Source organism: Anarrhichthys ocellatus, unplaced genomic scaffold (genome assembly GCF_004355925.1).
Source record: "Anarrhichthys ocellatus isolate YVR2014 unplaced genomic scaffold, GSC_Weel_1.0 scaffold40, whole genome shotgun sequence".
Taxonomy (NCBI): Eukaryota; Metazoa; Chordata; class Actinopteri; order Perciformes; family Anarhichadidae; genus Anarrhichthys; species Anarrhichthys ocellatus.
In genome coordinates, this window is record NW_022280070.1 from 1,287,758 (window position 1) to 1,309,698 (window position 21,941).

The 21,941-nt window shown below is 42.6% G+C and overlaps 4 protein-coding genes across 4 annotated transcripts in view; 3 read left to right on the forward strand and 1 right to left on the reverse strand.

Moving 5' to 3' along the window:
* Window positions 1-141: 141 nt before the first annotated feature.
* Window positions 142-7,819, forward strand: stard3 (StAR related lipid transfer domain containing 3). Its single transcript, XM_031867804.1, has 15 exons — window positions 142-441; window positions 2,370-2,611; window positions 2,698-2,775; window positions 2,933-3,010; window positions 3,102-3,155; window positions 3,514-3,631; window positions 3,719-3,820; window positions 3,952-4,007; window positions 4,097-4,189; window positions 4,649-4,711; window positions 4,956-5,051; window positions 5,148-5,227; window positions 5,310-5,414; window positions 5,531-5,624; window positions 5,795-7,819. The coding sequence occupies exons 2-15, from the start codon at window positions 2,402-2,404 to the stop codon at window positions 5,915-5,917; spliced, it is 1,350 nt and encodes a 449-aa protein (XP_031723664.1). The 5' UTR covers window positions 142-441; window positions 2,370-2,401; the 3' UTR covers window positions 5,918-7,819.
* A 1,775-nt stretch (window positions 7,820-9,594) lies between these two features.
* On the forward strand, window positions 9,595-11,814 carry LOC116394605 (melanoregulin). Its single transcript, XM_031867821.1, is given in 5 exon segments — window positions 9,595-9,996; window positions 10,220-10,382; window positions 10,740-10,830; window positions 10,921-11,084; window positions 11,608-11,814. Coding segments are annotated over 5 exon segments (711 nt in total). The 5' UTR covers window positions 9,595-9,910.
* Window positions 11,815-14,750: 2,936 nt separating this feature from the next.
* On the forward strand, window positions 14,751-16,632 carry tcap (titin-cap (telethonin)). Its single transcript, XM_031867819.1, has 2 exons — window positions 14,751-15,069; window positions 15,337-16,632. Exons 1-2 carry the CDS (start codon window positions 14,918-14,920, stop codon window positions 15,725-15,727), a joined length of 543 nt encoding a protein of 180 aa, XP_031723679.1. The 5' UTR covers window positions 14,751-14,917; the 3' UTR covers window positions 15,728-16,632.
* A 1,783-nt stretch (window positions 16,633-18,415) lies between these two features.
* Window positions 18,416-21,941, reverse strand: part of LOC116394503 (uncharacterized protein C21orf58-like) — a 4,613-nt gene continuing 1,087 nt past the window's right edge. The window contains exons 2-3 of the mRNA XM_031867629.1: window positions 21,664-21,858; window positions 18,416-20,140 (exon numbers count right to left, since the gene is read on the reverse strand). Coding sequence (XP_031723489.1) covers window positions 19,929-20,140; window positions 21,664-21,858 — 407 coding nt within the window. The 3' untranslated portion in view covers window positions 18,416-19,928. The remainder of the gene's footprint in view (window positions 20,141-21,663; window positions 21,859-21,941) is intronic.

Below are 21,941 nucleotides of genomic sequence, written 5' to 3' on the forward strand. Positions count from 1 at the left end.
TAAAACGATACAGGCTCAAAGTCAAACGTAAAATCTTATTCAATATTCTTCTTCGCTTTAATTGTGTGACCACATTTAAATGCAATAGCACCAACACAGGTTGTACGTGGTATACAAAGTAATACTCTTTAAATGAAAGAAAAAACTGTCTCACGTGCTGCTCTGCACGGTTTCTCCTCCACAAACGACAAAAAAAGCTCCAACAAACTGCTTCTTAGGCAATATCGATTTCCCCCAAGTAAATGGTGGGTTTTCCTTTGGTCTGCTATTGTGTTGATTTTATTTTCCTAAATAACATTTAGCGCAGACAGATATTTTGCACGTGATTTTTCTTTTTTCGCGTGTTGACACGAAGGACGAAAACATCTTGCGGCAACATTTCATCTCTGAAATGTCAGCCCGGAAGACTGGTAACGCTGACATGATGATGCGGTAAATCAAGTAAGTTTAATGCTTTAAATTTGGGGTTTTTTATGAAATAATTAAATGCGGGCTTACGTTAACGACATGTACTTGTTTCACAGTCTAACTTTGTGAAGCTGTTCACGCGAGACAGGAAGTGTGTGTGATGTTTACTTCATGGTGTAACTTAGCCGGTGTAATGGCAAGCTAACCGTGATAGCTAACACCAAAGGCTAGTTAGCTAGCTACTTTTAGTTTAAATAGTGTTTCTTTGTTTACAAACGTGTAGCAGCGATCCTGGTTGTTGTGTTCTGTCTGAGTCGTTTTATTGGTAACACTGGCTGACAGGTGAGTTAGCTTGTTAGCTTGAAGTACCGACAGTTGTTTGTTTTTAACAGAAGTGAAGTCTGAAACCACTAAAACAAATCTGAATGCTAAAGATGTCCTGATGAATGTAGTCCCTCCATGTACCGTTAACTAGATCACCTGGAGATGCTTCATGATGCTTGTTTACATTAAGTTCATTGTCTGGAAACAGTTCAAGAGGCAAATACAACTCACTGAGCATCGACTGAAAAACACTCTTCCTGTTACACGAAATGATTTTGCCAAAACATCTGTTGCCAGAGTGCAAGCAGCCTACTGTACTGACAGAAATGTGATTTTTTTTTTTTTTTTTTTTTTTTTAAAAAGGTACATTGTTTTTTTTCTCACTGAGTCTTTTATAAGATCAGATCCTGGACCATCCTTCAAACATCCAGCAGCACAAACAGACACAAAGCATGCTGTGTAGTCCAGATTGTGCTCTCAGTGTCATAGAGTTGTTTTACAGAAACTTCTTTTAATGGAGAAACACATTCTTAAGAAACACTGGTCGTGGACTGTTGGCCAAAAGACAACCGGTCAAAATGACGGTTAAACAATGGTGCTCTATGTAGAGAGGCAATAAACTAACAACGAGACCTGAAGCTGTTTATCTGTTGAGGTCAGGAACGTCATGAGACTGCACGCAGATCAGCAAGGAGAGAGGAAATGTATTCTCACATTTATTCACATCTACTACTATTCAACTACTTTTATACTCGGCTTTTTAGGGGATTTTAAATCCACATTGGGTGAACAATGTACAGTCCCTGACAAAAGTCTTGTCACTTATCCATTTTGTAGAAACAACAGCTTATAACCTGACTTTTAATTAATCCATTGGTTTTCGAAATGGCTCTTATGAAAGCTAAAACCCTCCCAAATTATGTTTAATATACTAAAATAAATTTGCTTCACTGAAGAAAGATTGATCATTTAATGAACACAGAAAGGTCAGATTTTGGCCAGACAAAAGTTGTCGCCTACAGAGAGTAATGTGAAAATTGAACAAATAATTTACTTCAAATACAAAAATATGTTGCATCACATCAGTGAATTAAGTAGTGGTGCTGCGAGATCCATATTTAATATCTTGTTTGACTTCCATGAGCTTCAGCCTCTTGATAATCAACGCTTTGGTCTCAGGGTGAATCTTAGGCATGTTGTCAGAGGTCAAGTTGCAGTTGATGTGAAGGTCTGGTGTGCTGGGGTTCTTTTTATACACACCCACTAATTGATTGATCAATTATTGATCACAGGTGAGGCTGTAATCTAGGATTGGGTGCATCATATGACAAGGCGACAAGACTTTTGTCTTTGCAAAAACTGACTCAGTGGGCTTTACCAAGCTGTGAACGTTCGAATGCTTTTCAGCAGTTTCGTTTGGCACCAAAACATTATTTCAAAAGCTGTTGGGATTGAAATTAGCCATTTCTTGTAAAAAAAAAAAAAAAAGATTACAAATATATTTGAGGGGCACTTAAGGTCAACTTGTACCCAAGCGACAAGACTTTTGTCAGGGACTGTATGAGTATTGGCCCTTTTTCATGCACATTCTCCCCATTTTTTGGTGAACACGGAATAACTTTATCTCCCTTTTTCAGCGGGGGGGGGAGTTTCCTGTCTCGCCGCAGGAATGCCAGGTGGAGACTACGGGGAGCTCGGGGCCAGCCTCCCTGCCATCGCCTCCCTGAACGCCTCCTACTCCACGTCGCTGTCCCTCCCTTCGCCGTACATGGTACCACCCGCCGAGCGCAAGGCCATCTCCGACGTCCGACGCACCTTCTGCCTCTTCGTGACCTTCGACCTGCTCTTCATCTCCCTCCTGTGGATCATTGAGCTGAATGTGAGCTTTCATTTTGGGCTCTAGAGACAGAAGACGTTAGGTTTCCGGTGAGACTCTGATGTGGACTCTGCTCTGTTCTCCTGCAGATCTCAAGCACAATCTGGGACAGCTTGAAGAAGGAGGTTGTCAGTTATGACTACAGGTCTTCCTTCTTTGACATCTTTGTAAGTCTGTGTACATTTCATTTCATAGTATCTTTATTTCTGCATTAATTGACATGAGAGGAGCAAATGCTAACATAAGTCAACATCTCTGAACCACACCATAGCCATTAAATGCCTGAGGTCGCTTTATTTTTCTGTTCCTTCCTCCTTTCCTCAGCTGCTTGCCTTGTTTCGTTTCCTGTGTCTACAAGTGGGTTACGCTGCGTTTCGGCTGAGGCACTGGTGGGTCATTGCGGTAAGTGAGACGAGTCATAGTGAAACACACACTGGTGAGACGATGTAATACCTCTTCATGATTTACAACACAAATCTATCTTCCTCCTCAGGTTACCACTCTAGTGACCAGCGTCTTCCTCGTCGTTAAGGTCATCGTGTCTAGTGTGAGTGTCCCCCTCCGTGTGTGTGTGTGTGTGTGTGTGTGTGTGTGTGTGTGCGTGTGCGTGTGCGTGCGTGTGCGTGCGTGTGTGTGTGAGAGAGCATATCAGTGAAAACCACAAAGACCTTTTCACTTCTGCATTCATGCCAGTAATAAAAGCTGTCTGACCGGACGATGAGCCGGTTTATGACTTTATTGTTTTATGTCACGCAGACGATCACAGGCATTCTTACCTTTCTTTACATCCAACACTAGAGAAGTAAACCAACGTCAAACACTGCTGCCGCCTCTTGCGATAGCACTTCTAGTAATTTTTACTGTTACGCAGCTTGAGGACGACACGGTCTCTTGTCTCCTCACAGCTCCTCTCCGAGAACCCCTTTGGCTACGTGATACCCATCACTTCGTTCGTGGTGGCCTGGCTGGAGACCTGGTTCCTTGACTTCAAGGTGCTCACTCAGGAGGCCGACGATGAGAGAGGTGAGAGAAAGATTCCTGACTAGTTTGAGCACGACTCCACAAAAATATCTTTCTCCTTTTTTAAAAATTGTGCTCCTCTGACATCAGCGTACCTGGCAGCGGTGAACGCAGCCTGTGAGCGAGCCCCGATGATCTACCCGCGAGCTGTTTCAGACGGACAGTTTTACTCTCCGCCCGAGTCCGTCGAAGGTGACGTCTGCTCGTCTCCGTAGATCGGTTCTTGTTTAATCCGACTCGAGTTCTTGTCTTCTCCGTAGCTTTTGAACATTTCTCATTTGAGCCTCATTTGAAGTTTTTGCCTCCGAACTTGTGTCTCGCAGGCTCCGAGGAGGATCTGGATGAGGAGGGTCTCGGACGCAAAGCTGTCACCACGCAGGTACCCTGCATCCGTCCTGAGGAGGTGTTCTGCTCCTCGCCCGGTCGTTGACTGATCCTTCTCTTTCCTCCTCTCACTCTTGTTTCCAGGAGAAGCAGTACGTGAGTCAGGGTCGCGAGGCCATGTCGGTGGTAGAACAGATCCTGGACCAGGAGGACAACTGGAAGTTTGAAAAGAACAACGTGAGTGTTTGATTTGTGACTTTCCAATAGAGAAGTGGCTCCTCTTCCCCTTCGGTCGGGGTCACACACACACACAAGTGTTTTGCTACAAGCCACATGGACGGTTGGGGTTTGATTGCAATTTAATTTAACTGGATCAGGCCGTACTATGTATTGAATATGTACACTATAAACCCTGATGGATCCAGTTTTTACTAGCTTGTTTGGAGAGAAATAAGAGTCAAGGATGGATATTCAGAGTACTAAAACTATAACTTACAGCCAGTTGTATCATATATCTGCGATGTAGTTAATTAAATATTGTGTATACAGCTCTTTGCTATTAAGAAAGCAGAGATAGGAGACTCACTGAGCTATTTGGGAGACTCACAGAAAAATGTCTTTACTCTAGTTTTCCTTAGATTCACTGAAATGAAAGAGGAAGCATCGCGGTGCTAACGGTATTTTGTTTCATGTCAGGACTCGGGAGACTCCGTCTACACTCTGGAGATCCCCTTCCATGGAAAGACTTTTATTCTGAAGGTACATCAGCACTTTGTGTGTCCATTGTAAAAAAGCTCCATTAGTGATCCAAACGATTGGCATGTTTTGTTGTTTAGCACTGATTTAGCGCTGCGTTGTTGTAGAGTGAGAGCAGTCAGTGAAGCCCTTTTGAACACTCTGCTGTAACTGTATCAGGTACACTTTTAATTGGGGAAAAATCCCACTGTAACATAAGTTAGAAAGGGGCATTTTGAAACGTGTGTGTGTTATTGTGTGTGTTCAGGCCTTCATGCAGTGTCCTGCTGAGCTCGTGTATCAGGAGGTGATTCTGCAGCCGGAAAAGATGGTCCAGTGGAACAGAACCATTTCTGGCTGCCAGGTGACAACGCTGACGTCATCGTTCTGAATATCTTTTATTGTTTCATTGTGTTGTGATGAAGTCTAACGGTGCTTTCTGCCTCCTCCTCCTCCTCAGATCCTTCAGAGGGTTGACGACAACACTCTGGTGTCATATGATGTGTCATCCGGAGCAGCAGGGGGAGTTGTGTCTGCGAGGTACATCCGCACCGCAGGCTTCCATCTGTGGCTGTTTCTTATCTGTCCCATCTATTCTGATTTGATTTATTTCTTCCTTTAGGGACTTCGTTAATGTGCGACGAGTGGAGCGCAAACGAGACTGCTACCTGTCTGCTGGCATGGCCACCGACCACGACGCCAAACCTCCAGTCGGTCGCTACGTCAGGTCAGAGCACGACCACCGGATCGATCTAGACAAAAGTGGTCAGTTGTGTTTTTGTTTCATGTCTTTAACTTCTCTTGCTTCTTCTTCTCTACCTTTTCTTTCATCGTGGGTCTCAGGGGAGAGAACGGTCCAGGAGGATTTGTGGTCCTCAAATCCACCAGCAACCCGTCCGTCTGCACCTTCATCTGGGTGCTGAACACAGACTTGAAGGTGAGAAGATGCAGGTTTAAAACATGACTTTATTAATTATACAAGAATCTAATAACAGAAGTATATCAAAGACAAGTATGGACTTTTTAATTATAGTACACACAAAGACAAACGCATCTTCGAGCTGCTGAACAACACGTGTTTAACACTCGCATTCTGTGTGTCGTCAGGGCCGACTGCCTCGCTACCTCATCCACCAGAGTCTGGCCGCCACCATGTTTGAGTTCATGTCCCATTTACGCCAACGCATCGCCGAGCTGCGGCCCTCTCTCCGCTCTCACCACCTCGCCTAAAACCGGGAGAGACGTCTAAACTGCCACGGCAGGGTGGAGAAGTGTCACCGCTGCTCTCTTTAAGCGGACCCTAAAAAACAAGCGGGGCGTAGCGGTACCCTCGGCTGAAGGGATGTGCCACCATGACTTCTAATCGCAGGAGACGGGAGACACGTGACCACACATTTCAGTCACAAGAGAAGAAGAGTTTTTCAGATTTCAAAGTTTGTCGTGATCACGTACATATTTTTGTGTGGAACCTGTAGTTGTTTTGCCGTGTCCCCCGTTGTGCGATGAGAACTGTACAACCTGAGCCTGCCGAGTCCTCGTGTGGCTGGCTGGACATCACTGAAACAACCTGGGGGAGGAGGTCATCGACTCTCACTGTTCGAGTCTCGGTTATTTCAAAAGAACCGCTGCGATGGCATGAAGCAGCCGTCTCTCATGGGCCTTTATCTTGCTGAACACATTGTCAGCCATTGATTTGCTGCCTTTGTTCATTGTTTAGATTATTTTGTGCGTATGTTTTTACCACACCGTCTTCTTAAGTTTCTCTGGTGCACCTCACTGCCATATGTACATCTGACTAACCAACATTTACATCTGACTGAGTAAAGCTACGTCCAGCCTTCACTCTCCTTGCCTACACTGTGACAGAAGGGGTAAGAAGTCACCTGCAGTTTAATTACCACTAGATGGAGACGCCACTCTCACACACACACACACACACACACACACAGTGAAAGCCTTTTAGTCTGACATCGTCCTCTTTCTGTAAATACTGCTTTGGTTTTGCACTTTGGGATCAGCCAGGAAGTCAAACCAGGACGCAGATCTGTTAATCTGTGTTACCAATGAATTATCACGCTCATGAGGAGGATGCTGTTCATATGTAGCTCTCTGTATACTTTGTTATCTTTGGTGCTGATGACCTTCAGTGGCCTTATGGTGAAACAGCCGGCTCATTATTTGTCATCAAGTTATTCATGTGCTGAAATGATTTACATTGACTTTAGTTCAGGCCTCCCTTCAGGCCCTGGTTATTCTTACATCATGGAGCATGATGTTGTTTTTATACAATGAGAAATGCAGCTTCTAGTTTTAGCTTTACCTCCAGAAAATCCCGAGTTATCATTACATCCGCCAAGGAGGTCGTGTTTTCTGTTCGGTTTGTTTGTCAGCATTTGTATTTTTTATGAAGCTCGGTGGAAGGGTAGCATGGGCCCAGGATCGCAACAGAGGGTTCATGGTCTTGGCGGAGGTCTGCACGCTCCGAGTGCCGTTCCATAACGAAAACCGGCAGAAGACAGGTCTATATATATCAGAACAAAAGAGAGTGACTTGAGCTTTTCAATCTTGAGAAATGAGGCATGAAACGACTGTTCACACGTTGAAGGAGCATGTTTCTGGGTGTCATTGTGCGATTGTGACTGTGATGTGGTCGCTCACCACATCACAGTCACAACATGGCCTTGAGACATTTTACTTTGTAAGCCCAGGTATTTGTGAATGCTTTGATCACAGTCTGATTATTATTTCTTATGAAGTCCAAAACAAGTCAGCTTTAAATGGATAACTTGTGAGGATTGATTTTAGCGACCTACTGTACTGAGAATGTCAAATGAAAGAAATCAATGTTATCAACAATTTGGTGCCTTTATCACAGTGACACGACACGTCTGCCTTTTCTTTTGTTTTGCATTTATTTGATGTTGTTAAATCAATGCTTAATACTGTCACATTATACTGTATGTATATGAAGCCTGCATAGAGTACTTGTTTTCTTTGATCATACTTTTTTATAATACTTTGAATATGTAGGATCATTCATCACACGTGTTAATTTAAAGCCATCACAGGAATACTGAATACTGTTTTTAAGTCTTAACCAGTGTCTTCTGTCCAATAAAATATATGAACTCATGACCGTGTCCCGGCTTCCAAACCTCATTTAACTTGCAGACACACAAAGTAGCTCATATAGACCTTGCTTTATCTATTTGTACTCGGTATATCTTATTTGTATATGTGTATAAATATGAGCTTTGGGAGTATTTCATTTTTGCCACTGTGTCTGAATTACAACAGGTGATACAGAATGTGTCTTACTTAAAATGATTGCGCAAAAAAAATTGAGGGAACACTTAAATCACACATTGATCTGGAGGTTGAAATCTTTATTGATTTCTTCATTGTGTAATTCGTCGAGAACAAAATGCTGCAAGAACGTTCAATGGAAACCAGAATCAGACCGGGTCTTTTCCTGCACCAGGAGGAACCCATGCAGGACCCGTTGCACAAGTGTGATGGTCTGGCAACGGGGCTGATGGTTTCATCCCGGGACATAACAGCAGTCAGGGTACCGTTGGCTAGCACGTGGAGGTTGGTGTGACCCTCCCAAGTATATGCATCCCCAGACCATCAGTGACCCGCCGCCAAACCGATCATGCTGGATGATGTTGCAGACAGCTTAATGTTTTTTTTGTGTTTTTTCAAAAGAGAAGGTGCAGTTTTATTTTAAAATACAAACCGTGCTTCAGGCTGCTTTACATTGCGACATGGCTCCAAAATGAACTGCAACGGTAAACTAGAAAGGTAAAAAACTAGAAATTTGTTGGGAGAAAAACGGGTATAAAGGAAGATATCACATTCAGAAGCGGTGCACACCCGACACTGCTTGTGTAAGAAATGTTAAGATACCGTGGTGGAAGAAGTACTCGCATCTCAACTTCAGTAAAATTAGAAATACAGTGTAAAATACTTTGTTACAACTGAAGTCATGGATTCAAAATATTACTCGAGTAAAAGTTAATTAATTTAATTATTGATGCATTAATATGTTCATCGCTTTAATGTTGCTGCTGGTAAAGATGAAACTCATATTATTTAACGGCTACTGCTGGGTAGTTTAATCTATAATAAATCCTAATTTATTAGTTGATTATATGTTGTATTAATAATCTGAATCCCCTCAGTAAACTGTCAAGACAGATGCAGTGGATTTAGTACAACAACGAAAAGGTGCCAGAGTGCATTTTAAAATAGAGGTTGTTTATCAAATTGTTTTCTGGGAATCCACAGAGTGCCCCACACAACAAATCCCAATTTAAACCACTGATAATTGTGTCATTTACAATGATACCCTGTGACTTGAGCATAATGTCATAGCGTATTATTGTGAATAATAATACCCCAAGAAATATGTTACACACGCTGTTACAACAAGTCCACAATGTTCACAATGCAGACTTCTGATTTTTCCCCAACAGACTTGAGATAATCCATGGACATGAAGCCATCTGAAGTCTTCAGAAATGCCAAGCAATCCATTTAATGATTGTTATTTAATCACATGTGTACAGATTCGTGGTTAAGTAACCTCAGGGACCATATACACAGGGTGATAAATAATCTTAAAACAAATACAGCCTGGTATATTGGATACAGAGTGTGTAATCAGACCTGCTGTTGAAGAGGACATGTGGTGTCCTCGGGGCAAAACACAATGCTTAGGACAAGACATGGAGCAGCTCACATGATTATGTTGTGACTGTCTTCTGAGGCTGTGGCTCTGTAAATATGTGTTTTTTTTTTTTAATCGATCCAGCGAGCGTCTCACTGGTCTCTTTGTTCTCCGTGTAAGGCTGAAGAGAAGTACCAGTCCTAGGGCAGCCATCTGCCTGAGCGTCTCTACCCGGACTCTTGCATATGATCTGGCGGACAAACCTCTACTGGATGTGGAGCCGAGACTGGGCCCTGAAATTGGGAAGATGAAAATGAGGTAGAGTTTGGGGATCAGTGACCTTTGCTTTTGTAAACTTTTTAGATCTGTTGGTCTTTCTGGTCATTTTTATCAAACCCTCTTCCTCTGAGATAAGATCAGACTCGCCACTGGAATCAGCATCACTATCGCTTGAAGAACCAAGGAAGTTGTTCTGCCATTCAAAGAAGTGAAACAAAGATTTACGCCTGGATTATCAACCATTGTGAACACCTACTACTCACCGACTCTAGATGGGTTCAGTCTTTGGGAAGCTCTGCTGCTGCTGCTGCTGTGCTGGAGACAACGACGACGACGATGAAAAGCAGCCTTTAGTACCGTAAGAACACATTAGACAGGCCAGAAACAGAGAAGTCCTTCACCACATATCACTTTAATACACGAGTATTGTTATCAGTTACACTTCTCACCTGGGGAATATAAAAGAAAATCACCCAAAAATGTCTTTCATATTTTCAACAAGTGATTGTCAAGTGTGTCACAACTGATTATGCATGTGTGAAAGTGTGATAACTGTGCTTGTGTATTGGCTGACCACACAGCCAGGATCCGTTGGAGTATTTTAACCGGGAAGTCCAGAAGCGTCGCGATGAGGAGACCAACCTGTGGAGTGAGCCAGGCGACCGCAGCCACTCGGAGAGACCAGACGACCGGGTCCTTTACGGCCTGCTGCAGGCCAGGACCAAGACCCGCATGGGATCCACGGTATGTGAGGGAAGATGTAGACGAAATAGCTAGAATCTGAGGCTTCTTTCACTCGTTTTAAGCTTAAGATGGAAAAAGAAACCATTAACAACTTGCACCGTAGTGAAAAAGAACTCCAGGTGACTCTAACTGGTGCAAAACAGGTCTTAAAATCTACTTGCATAAGGTGCAAAAGAGTCAAATGAGTGCAAAAGACAGACAACATAAATGATGAGTCATCTCAAGCTGTGAACAATTTGTATGATCAGTTATTCAAACCAGCTTTGGGGCAGTAGGTTGGTGAGCCTGTCCTAGAGAGAAATTACACCAAGCTGAAAGAAATTGTTTTTTTAAAAGCTTTGGCTTTTTCTTGTTCAGGGCTATCGCCGACTAAGTGTTGACATTGAGGCCATGAGAGATACCCGTCGAGAAGTCAGAGAGAAATGGAAGCAAATCCTGGAGAACTTGGGTAACAATGGACAGAGGAGGACTGGAACTGATATTTGCTTCTTCATACAGAGTAACCAGAAATGGCTTTTCTTTTTTGTTTTGTTTTCAGGTTTCATGGCAGAGGCAGACTCACTGCTGAATGTGTCTGCTGGAGCCTCACATGACCGTATGCGTAATGCCCCAGCAGCACGTGAGCTGCTTCATACGCTCCACACTGAGACGTCCGTCTTTTACAGCAGAGAGCCACCGCCAGAAAGATATCTCCTAATCCTGGTGAACTTTGAACTCATACCAATCCCTCAAGTGAGAGAGCCCTCGCTGTGACCTGGAGAATAGGGTTAAAAAAGAAAAAAGCACCCTTGGGTGGGGTGAGACATATCACTCATCCTAACCATGACCTAAACCTAAATGTGGGAGTGTTTACTCCATCCCTGTGCTCCAGGCCACAACGAGGAGTCCTTACCTCAGGAGGTCTATTTTCAAATAACTTAAGAATCCAAAACTCTATTGAGCCTTGTATCTCTAAAGCTAGGGGCATTATCTTATCTTATCTGCGTAAAATTGTATTTATTCTGATTATCTTTGTGCAGTTATAATTATCATTTTGAAGTAATCAAGATTGTACCCGTGGTTCAGATCACAGCCACCGGAGGACATAGGTTGACTTACTCAATACCTGTGGTGCAGTAGAGGACACTGCCACTGTAACACCCATATTGTGTCGAAAAACACGTTTGGTTTAACTGCTTCAACCACTTCTTCTTCTTCTTCTTCTTCTTCTCCTCCCTCCTCATAGGACCGTCTTCTGTATCTAGATATAGCTGAAGATTTTTTGGCAAAGGCGAAGCGCTTCTATCCTCCAAACGATGATTCTGACGAGGAGGTGCCGGGCCTGGCCATAAACCTGCCGCTGCTGATGGCCAGGGTAGAGGCCATGAACGGAAGAGCCACTGAAGAAGATGAGAGCGAGAGAGACGATTGAAACCTGAGTGACAGATCTTAAGACCTACTGGCTGCAATAATAACAGACACAAGGCAGGGGGCAGTAGTTATCAACCCTGGAGACCTGGATGACAGAAATGCATAGTCTTACCTCCCAGTGTCTGTTGCTCCTTCTTGGAAGTTTTAGGCTAAACAATTGTTCCTTTCTCCATCAACTACCCAGCTTGAGTGCTATTCTGTTTTCTTTGGTCAAAATTCAAAAGGGCTTTGCAGATTTTCTGGTAAATGTTACCGTGGTGTCTTTTTTTCTGTCCACCACAGAGTTTTATCGAGTTCTTAGCTTGTTCATTGTTCAGCTGTTGTGAACCTCCAGGGTAGCGATGTTCCTTTGAGCAGAGCCTCTTTATGTTTTGTCCTATGATGATCAGCACTTATATCATTCAATCACATGATCGGTTACAACACTGAATAAATAGTCCAGTATGTCCGATTGTTCCTCGCAAGAATGTGTGGTTCTATTTGGCTTTAAACATTTAGGAAAATAGCAGATGGAAATGTAATGTAGTTCAAATTGGTGGTGTATGTGACTGAGGTGAAGCATGAGGGATTTTTCCCCCTCCGGGAACTTACTGAAAATGTGAAAGATTTCTAAGCTCATGTGGAAGTTTGTGTATTTGCTCTGGTGTCCAGTTTATGATGAAATAAAGTTCCAGTCTAAAACCTGTAGAGTGTGACATGTTAGTATAATGGATTTCCTGGGGGCGGCATATGTGAAGTGATACAAGCTTCCACAAGAAGAATTTGCGTAACTGTCTATCTGCAATCCGAGCAGTGATTCCACGGAGACTGTGACATGCAGAGCAACATTCTTTTGCAGTGGAAACAACGGGGGTCTTCAGTCTGATCCCTCGTGTGGCCCGTCGCCAGCGTAACCATGGCTTACAGTCTGATCCACAAACATACCGGTACGGCATCTGACCGTCCCGCTGGGACTAGACCAGGTTGCAAGTTGGAGTTGATGTTGTTGATGTTGTGGTTATGTAAGAGAGACACTGCTGAGAGCAGCCTGCCAGCACACTGGCTCTATCTCTCTCTCACACACACACACACACACACACACACACACACACACACACTGAAATAACTGGTAACACTTGACTCTAAAGTGCCAGTATGAAGCACAAATGTCAAGTTGAAGATTGTGTGCAGGAATCAATAGAAAGTTCACTTTCGCCTCAAGTTCCTGTACTGCAAAGCTGTGTAGGACTCTTTATTCTCTCAAATGTATTCTTCTGTCACAAAATAAATGTGACTTACTCAATTTTACCTTATTTACCACCTCCTGACAGGCCCGGGCTTCATCGCCCTTCTCCTCCTCCTCCTCCCTCTTATTCCCACTCCCCATCTCTGTCTCACAGACCGCTCATTTAAATGCCACTTCCCAGCAGCCGTGGCAATGCTGTTATGCAACACAAAGTTCTTCCCAGCCCGGCGTAGCCTGGTGCGATTGGAGGCAGGGATGAGGACGAACTAACCCTCCACACCAATGGCTTCATTAGCATAGCATGACTCACCCAAATACAGCAAGGAGGTGACAACCATCTGATGTCCTCCTGCAGTTTTAGCAGGTGAATACCTCAATCATAACAAAAAGTACTCTGTGTACTATCTATCTACTCAAGTTTACAATCTCAACACTGGGGGACATTGTGTTGTGACTTATTAGGTTTCTGAAATAGTATTTCGTGGTTGCCATGGTATCATAACATGACTGAAGGCATGACCACAAGGATGCCTACGGTGCAGTTGCCCTCTTTCACCTCTCTGACACTGAGCAATAATTCAAATATGCAATGTCATCCTCCTGACAAGAGTACACTTGACAGGCAGAGGGAAAATAGCATTTAACTGTTACGTGAGATACAGTATATAGGGCACGAATAGTCAGTGAAAATGAATGGCATCAATTTTAGCTTGATGTTTTGATTTGATGTCATAATTTGGCACAGATATAGCAGATTGAATGCACTTTTTTCACTACTACATGTGAAAGACTGTGTGATTGATCTTGTCATCAGGATCATTATACGTTATGTTGTTGTGTGTGTTATCTGATCTCTGATGATATCAGTACCTGACATGGATGAATGAGTCAGAGTCAGGGACTGGTAGTAACATCACACCAGCAGACAACTGTCAGAGGTTAGTGTGTGTGTGTGTGTGTGTGTGTGTGTGTGTGTGTGTGTGTGTGTTTCACAGTCTGTAACCTGAGTTGATTATGTCTTGCATGGCGTTCTGTCACTGAGGTAATGAATCACTGGGGATGGAGCTCTCACTGCTACTGGCAGCACACTGCAATGACATTTAAATAGGGGGGTTGATATTGTCACAAGGCACAGCTGTTGTTGAAACTCCCTGTGAACTGTATTATGATTTTAAAGTCCGCAGGATGTGACAAGCTATTCCATAAAGTTATCTAGCTTTTCACCTTTTATCTCCCAGTGACAGACCTGTTGTTTCTGACGCACACACATTTAACCTACTGCCTGAAATATCCTCTGCGTATGAAAAACAGCTGCATCATTGTTATCTTTCCACATTAATGCGGTGTCACTTGCTGCTTCGTGTACATCAGGACCAAACCCTTATTAAGAGTCCTCTCCGAAGACTAAACCTGTTGTGTGTGTCTGTCAACATGTTTGTCTAATCTCCATACAGAGTGTCTCCATGATACTTTCCCCTCAAAGACATCGCGATCTGAAGTGGAAAATGTTGGGCTGAGTTATTACAAAGAAGACAGGGCATACCGTTTGAGAATCAGGGGATCTTTACCCCAATTATACCCCTTACCCCTCCTCAGAATGTGGGGGCTTCCAGCTTTTAGGGAATGAGACACGGAGTACTTGGTGTTGGATGTCAGTGCAGACTGATTGTAGAGTGACAACATGGATCAGGAATAGCAACAGAACATCTATAAAAGGACAGACCCGAGTCCAGACAGAGACAGCACAAAGAGATAGTGGGAGCCAGGAGATACAGCCAGCTGAAGCATCCCTGTTCCCTCGAACAAACAGCCTCCTCACAGACACAACACCAAACCTTAAGACTGATCAACAAGATCGACTGGAGGCGATACATCCGAGACAGGTCTTCCCACAGCAGAGATGAAGCCAGTGTGTACCGTCCTGGAGAAACGTAACAGTGTGGTGGTGGGAGCTGAGCTGACCTGCAGCGTACAGGAAGAAAACAAGGCTCATAGGGAGAGCTACAGCGCTGACTGGCGTAGTGTCAGTCTCAAGACTCGACCTCAGGACAGGTGAGAGCTCACAGACCAAACAGAGAACATTCTATGTGTCACCAGTGAATAAGTGGTAAAAAATCAATTTGTATTAATTACATCCTGGCTGTGATTAAAAATCGTCCTTACCATCATCAGGATGGATTGAGATCTACTTGCTCATCTACTTGGCAATTCTTGGTGAAACTGTTCTCATATTGGAAGGCAGTTGTAGTCTAATTACGAAGGTAAATCACAATGAGTGATCCCACAGTTTCCAACAACTTTTTTCTCTGATGCCCGCAGGCAGACAATGAACATGAATGATGACTCTCGTAGGGAGACACTGTCCCGGCAGTGGCAGGCCCGTTCGCTGAAGCAGACCTGCCCATCTGGTGTCTTCAGAGTGGGCACAGTGGAAAGAGGGGTGAGGGAGCACCAGTTGCTGCCAAAGAGAAAAACCCTCCCCTTGCCCATCTTCACCCCCGCAGAGCTGGGTGTCAGGCTTGGACGTGGAGCCCCACACACCGAGGAGGACATGCAGCCCTTCGCCATCCCAGACGGAGCCTGTCCCAACAAGAAGACCGTGGACGAGATCACAAGAGACCTCCCCCCAGTCAAGCCAACACTTATGGAGTTCTTCAAAGCACCCAAAGACCTTGGGCGCTCCATGTCTCAAGAGGCCCAGAGAGGGTGAAAAAAAGAAGCGAAAGATGGGATGTCAAGGAGAGACAAGTTGGGTGACGATTGGGAAAGATTATTCATTGAGCTGTGTGTGTCAGGAAAGAGCATGACAAGATATATATAGATTTATCTCTAGTGACATTCATCAAAAACCTTAAATACTGTAGATCTCTAGCACTATCTGTGTTTCTTGGCGAGCACAGCACCAGTCATTGTTGGCTTGTGCCGGTCAGTGGTATTAGAAATGGTAATGTGAAGGCATTTGCATTGTGATGGTGAGGAGGGGTGTGTGTTCTCAGCTGTGTCATGGGCTGATCTCTGCCTGTGCTGGCCAGCTGGTCTCACCATATCTGCCGATCTCTCTGTGGAACAATTTCTTAACCACTCTGCATACAATTAGTTTTGTCTCTATTTTGTAATGAATAGTGCAAATATCCTGGTAAATGAAAGTGTTCTTGAGGTTATCAGATTGAAGGACTATACCTGTAGTAGGTGGTGAAGGGATGCAATGACGCAGAAAGTGACAGATGGAAAGATGGGCGAGGGAGAGGGGAGGGGTGAGGGGTTGTTGGAACATGCCGTGATGTTGGTCAGTCTCTGATCTCCATGAAGAGCACAGAATGTTTTGGCGTGATCAGACACAGCAGTTGTACATAATGTGTGTGTGTGTGTGTTGGCTGACACCTCTAACCAAGAGGACTGAAACTAATAACCTTATGTAGTAAGTGATCTGCCTTGTTAGTTGAGTGTGCAGCTCATATATATATATATATATATGTATCGTATATGCTGTATATCTGATAGAAGAACAGATGAGCATGAGAATAGTGTTGTGAATGAATTTGAAATGTGTGCAATCATGTTGAAATATTTTCCCTAGATATTTATATTTTATAATAAAAGCCAAGCTGCTCTTCACTCTTTTGTCACTGTTTTCTTTTGGATACAGCATGAACATGTTCTCTTCACATTCAATGGTGAATGAAAAAGGCTTTGTGCCACAGTAAGACTTTGTTGAATGACACAATACTTAAAATGAAGATAAAATATAAACCTGAGTGAAAAGTAATCAAAGCTTATTGTAACCTGGTTTGCAAGTATTTTGGCCAGGCCGTAACATCTGTGATGAGGACTCTCTTGCAGCTTTAGATATTGGGTTCTGGACAGGAGAAAATGGGATTCAACAAAGAAAAGAGGGGATAAATATGTTTTCAGCTAAAATGGCTATAGCCAGACAATGATATGATGTGACAAACAAATTACAATATGAATGAATAAAGAAAATATGCGAATAACAGCAGCAGTGAAATGGATTTCAGGAGGTGCCATGATGCCAGACGGGCTGGAATAAATACCTAGGTATCTGTCACCCATAATTTGGATACATATACAATGTGAGAGTGTCCTCCACCCTCTGAACAATCCCCACTTCACCACTTTACAGCCCTCATTTATCTCTCATGTTCCACCACCTGTGTTTGTTTCCAGCACAGAGCGCACTGTTCCCCTGTTGGTGTGCAGTGCTTTACTAGATGCACTGCATCACCTCCTCTTCATTTACTCTAAATCTATATGCTCAATCTAATTGATCAGTTATTACTTCTGCTATTTGCGGCCCTTCTTTAATCTCATTCCTCCTCTGATTTGTCTCATTAACTCCTCCTGACGTATCTCTCTCTCTCTGTCTCTCATGTCACTCTCACTTGTGTCTCTGTGATAGGCAACGTGTGGTGGTTTGATATTAATAGCTGGGTAAACATTGGCATTACCCTGGAGACAGTGGAGAGGCAGCCAGATTGGCACGTCCCTCCCATTTGAGCTCTTAATCCGAGTGTTCTATCAGAGATTTTGGGTGTGCTTCACCCTTCACACCCTATCTTTATAATTATACCCTTCCAAACTGCTGCTTAAATCCTCCCTCCCTTCACAGTTCAGTTTTCAAACTCCAAATTAACCTTTGAACCCTGAAACTATTTTCAGTCGGTGCCAAGAAACTGAGATGTTGTGTGTTGTCACAGACAAACCTTGTAAATTGACACTGAAATTCTTTCTTAGGCCTCAGCTGCCTCAACTACATGGTTCTGGCTGTATTTTCCCATCAGGTAAAACTGCTACGGCAAGCCAGTTATTGCAACTCTTAAGACTTTGCTTACACTGTGCATGATCTTAACACCTTTACCTAAGATGAAACCAGTGACGAAAACGTGTAAATAGTATACCTTTCTTATTTAAACATGTTAAAAATATTAAATTCAAGGCGTGAATTACGCTGTTGTTGTGCAGTTTTCACATTTGTGTTGCTATTGTTGTCGTCACCTGCAGAGATGGAGTAGTGTGCCCTCTCATCCTTCCAGCTTCTCATCACTTTGTATTTAAAGACAAGGTCACACGGTGTTGCATGGCAATAGATTGTATGTGTTGTCACACTCTTGCTTATCAATATAGAAGTAAATCTTGCTTGCTCTTTGCCATCCCACTTAACATCTGCTGCTGCGCCCTAGTGGCCAATTTTGGTAATGCAGGTTGAAGGAAGTAATGGCATAAAAATCGCATTAGCATAGAACAACTTTATATTTATTTTGCTGTTTCATCTATTGAAAATGAACAAAATGTCAAATATGAATGTGAAATTATGATCTTTGAGTGAAGATGAATGATTTTTTTTACCTACTAGTTCCCATACAAAGAAATATATATATATATTGTATATTTCTCTCTTTTTCTCTGTTTCGGCAGCACAATTTTTCTCTATTTAAAGAAAAAGATAAAACATCATGCAAATCGAAAGCATCTGATTAACTCATATCTTCAGCCATTCACAATCAACGGCATTATAGTCACAAGCATCTTTCCCAATCAGTACACTTCTCATCACAATTACTGTAAAGCCTGTTGTTGGCACTTCTCTTGTCACCCAGCTGTGAAGGGCCCCATGACATCACAGGAGCGGCCCTGTTAATTGGCTATTGGCTGGGTGTTGCTCTGTGGTTGGTTTTACCTGCTGCAGGCGTGACGTCTTAGCGCTGCTGGGTGAGGGAAACTCATGAAAAGAAAAAATAGTAATGAGTGTGTTACATCTCTTATGTGTGTATAAATGGGCAATGATTAAAGGCCCAATGACAACTGATACATAAAACACAGTTTAGTGTCTTCTTTACCATACAGATTTATTAAATGGGCCCCAGATGCATCATGTTACTACTCTGAAACCTACCATGGGATTTTGAAGTTTGAGTCCTACTGACTTAGGTGACAGAGAATGGAAAGCATTTCTCTTCATTCAGGTCTCATTTAGTGAGAAAAACTAACTAGTTGCTTAGTTGTGATTTTTATGCACACATCTTCTTTTTCTACATTTCTGATAGTGTTATTAAAAAGCCCAAGTACATCTCAGACATGAAACATCCCGTTCCTTGCTTCCCTGAACATCCTGTCTCATAAAAAAAAAAATGTGTGGGTTGAAATCTCAACTAAAGATATGACAAAGCCAATAGACCTCTAAAAGCTCATCTGACTTGAAAAGCATTAATGTCCTTAAAATAGATTTCTATCAAGTTTTGCTTAATCTTTGCAATGTATTTAAATCAAATCGACAACATAGCACCAATTTACTTTAATTACGTCCTGCCACACCTGCAGTAATTAACACCCATGTGTCTTCAAAGCTTGAGAAAGTTTGAGCTATTTTAGGAATGATTTTCATGGACTAATACACAGATTGAATCTGCCTGACACAGGTGAGCCTCTGAAGAGAAAATGTTTCCTGCCTTTAAAATCATTACAAAGTTTTCACTACTTAACTAACAATATCTTTTGTGTTAGAACTGAAAAACCTTGTTTATGTATTTTAAGAATTTATAAGGACTAACAACAAGTTTCATTATTTATTCACAAAATTATAAATGTAAATGTAAACAGTTTTACCCAACAAAGAGACTCAGTCCTCGATTATGTCCATAGTTTCCCAGTTCCATTCAACAAATAGGAGTTACATACTGTGTATTTTGTTTTAACATCCAACAGCCCAACAATTCCATGCAACTCACCGTTGATATCTTGAAACATAAAACACATTTGAGTTTCAACACATCAACAGTGAGGTGGGAGGAAACTTTGGAATTTGGGACGCTATCATATAGAAGCTGACATTGTTTTTACATGTGGATTGGAAAAATGTGATAATGTGGGTGATACACTCCAACACACTGAACAAATTAATGTGAATTTTTCTCCATTCCAAAAGTCAATATCCATTTTAATAAAATTTGACACTTTATGGAATGAACTGACCCTGATCCTTGTCTGATACCCACCCCAGGGCCCGACAGAGAGCTGGAGCATCCGAACGAGCTGAGAGCCAATATTGCCATGTTATTCATGATGACCTGGTGCATCTGGGCATTCTGGATCATGATCAGCTCAAGGCCTGCATATTGAGAATGACACACACACACACACACACACACACACACACACACACACACACACACACACACACACACACACACACACACACACACACACACACACACACACACACACACACACACACACACACACACACACACACACACACACACACACACACACACACACACACACACACACACACACACACACACACACACACACAGCACAATCAGCACGATCTGACTGTCCTCTGATTGTCTAAGCTATTTCATCAGCCTGCTATTCTGTCCTCTTCCCCGGGGGGACTAGTTGATTAATCCACATTGTGTCAAACCGAGGGGGTGAATGCAATTTGTTCGGCAATGACTCACCTATTTTTGAATACACTTTTTTGACCCAAAATTTAAGAAAGTCCATTCAAGTTACTATAATTCCACTGTCATTTCAAAACAAATTTTATAAATGGTGCTATGTACGTTTAAAGAAATATTTGTCACCCTGATAAATCATTAATGCTTTCCATCCAATATAAATGATATCACTAGCCACCGGTTAGACAGACTTTGTGATATTGAAGGAGTTATGTCAATTTCATAAATAATAGAGCAATACTGTCAGCTAATGTTAGTCTGAAGACTATTCATGCAACAAACATGTGACTCGTTCAAACGTGACGGCTGGAATAGCCTGTCCCTTATCTTTAACATTTCCAATAACATCCAGTTACTGTATCCTCTCTGGTGATATTGTCTGTATTGTCACCTTCCATAGTTCGTCCACATATTTTAAAAAGTTATTTGTGTTGTCAAATTCAATGTTCTGTCCATGTTCAGAATGACAGCTCCTTAATAAATCCAGAAGAGTGGCAGCTAATGTGCTGGCAACAATAGCAGTCAATTTATGTTAAAGGTATAATAAACATGATCATATCAGCCATCAAGTGTGGTTGTAACAAATAATAATTTAATTTCATTACATTATTTTTGTGTTGTGACATTCACCAAACTTTTAACACATTTTCAAGCATTTGCACCAACATGAAAGCAAGTCGCTCCGTGCTGCTCAGGTCTCTTTGCCAAACAGAAAGTTTGTCTTCAATTAATTCAGTTTAAAGTAAGAGCACATTATTTGTTTTATAACCTGAGTAAACTCTAAGTGACACAGTTGCTGGGTTTAGGCAGCCATTAAACTGTTAGAACCCAAAATGCACTGTACCAATTCTTTACATTATGTTTACTGCTGGAAGACTTTTAACCTTTGGAACTCTGAACTAAATGCCCCTGACTTACAAAACTTTATTTAAAATAAGTTAATTATCCTTTAGAAGTTGTAAACCAGGCTCTAAAACCTGCTGCAGCACTAGATTACACACACTCTTACTCGCAAACTCATGCGCACACATTTTATGCAATTGTCCAAGTTAAAGAGTAGACCATAAATAATATATCTGAGTGCTTGCTAGCAAGCTGGTAATGTGACAGACAGGCAAGAATAGCCGTGAGTGTGAAATCCTGAGATTTAGTTTGTGTGTGGGGTGACAGTCTGCTGTAGCCTCCTTGACATGACCACCAGGCCTAATGGAAGGAGCAGAGCCAGAAGGCATCATGGTTGCTGGAAGATGCTGCAGAATAGTGGGGGGCTGCTGGAGGAGAGATGGTGCTATAATGAGGCTCTCTGCCTGGAGGCACGGTGGCTGAGAATAAACTCTATTTATACTAGAGAGGTGAAGCTCAACTCCACGGGAAGAGGGGGGGGGGGGGGGGGGGGGGGGGTTTTGCTCACTAAAGAGGAGAGAGGAAAGAAAAAAACTTTTTTTT

Coding starts and splice junctions, on each gene's coding strand:
- stard3 (XM_031867804.1), top strand. CDS start 2,402: ATGCCAGGTGGAGACTACGGGGAGCTCGGGGCCAGCCTCCCTGCCATC. Junction 3,156..3,513: donor TTAAGGTCATCGTGTCTAGT/GTGAGTGTCCCC, acceptor GTCTCCTCACAG/CTCCTCTCCGAGAACCCCTT. Junction 4,190..4,648: donor GGAAGTTTGAAAAGAACAAC/GTGAGTGTTTGA, acceptor GTTTCATGTCAG/GACTCGGGAGACTCCGTCTA.
- tcap (XM_031867819.1), top strand. CDS start 14,918: ATGAAGCCAGTGTGTACCGTCCTGGAGAAACGTAACAGTGTGGTGGTG. Junction 15,070..15,336: donor AAGACTCGACCTCAGGACAG/GTGAGAGCTCAC, acceptor TGATGCCCGCAG/GCAGACAATGAACATGAATG.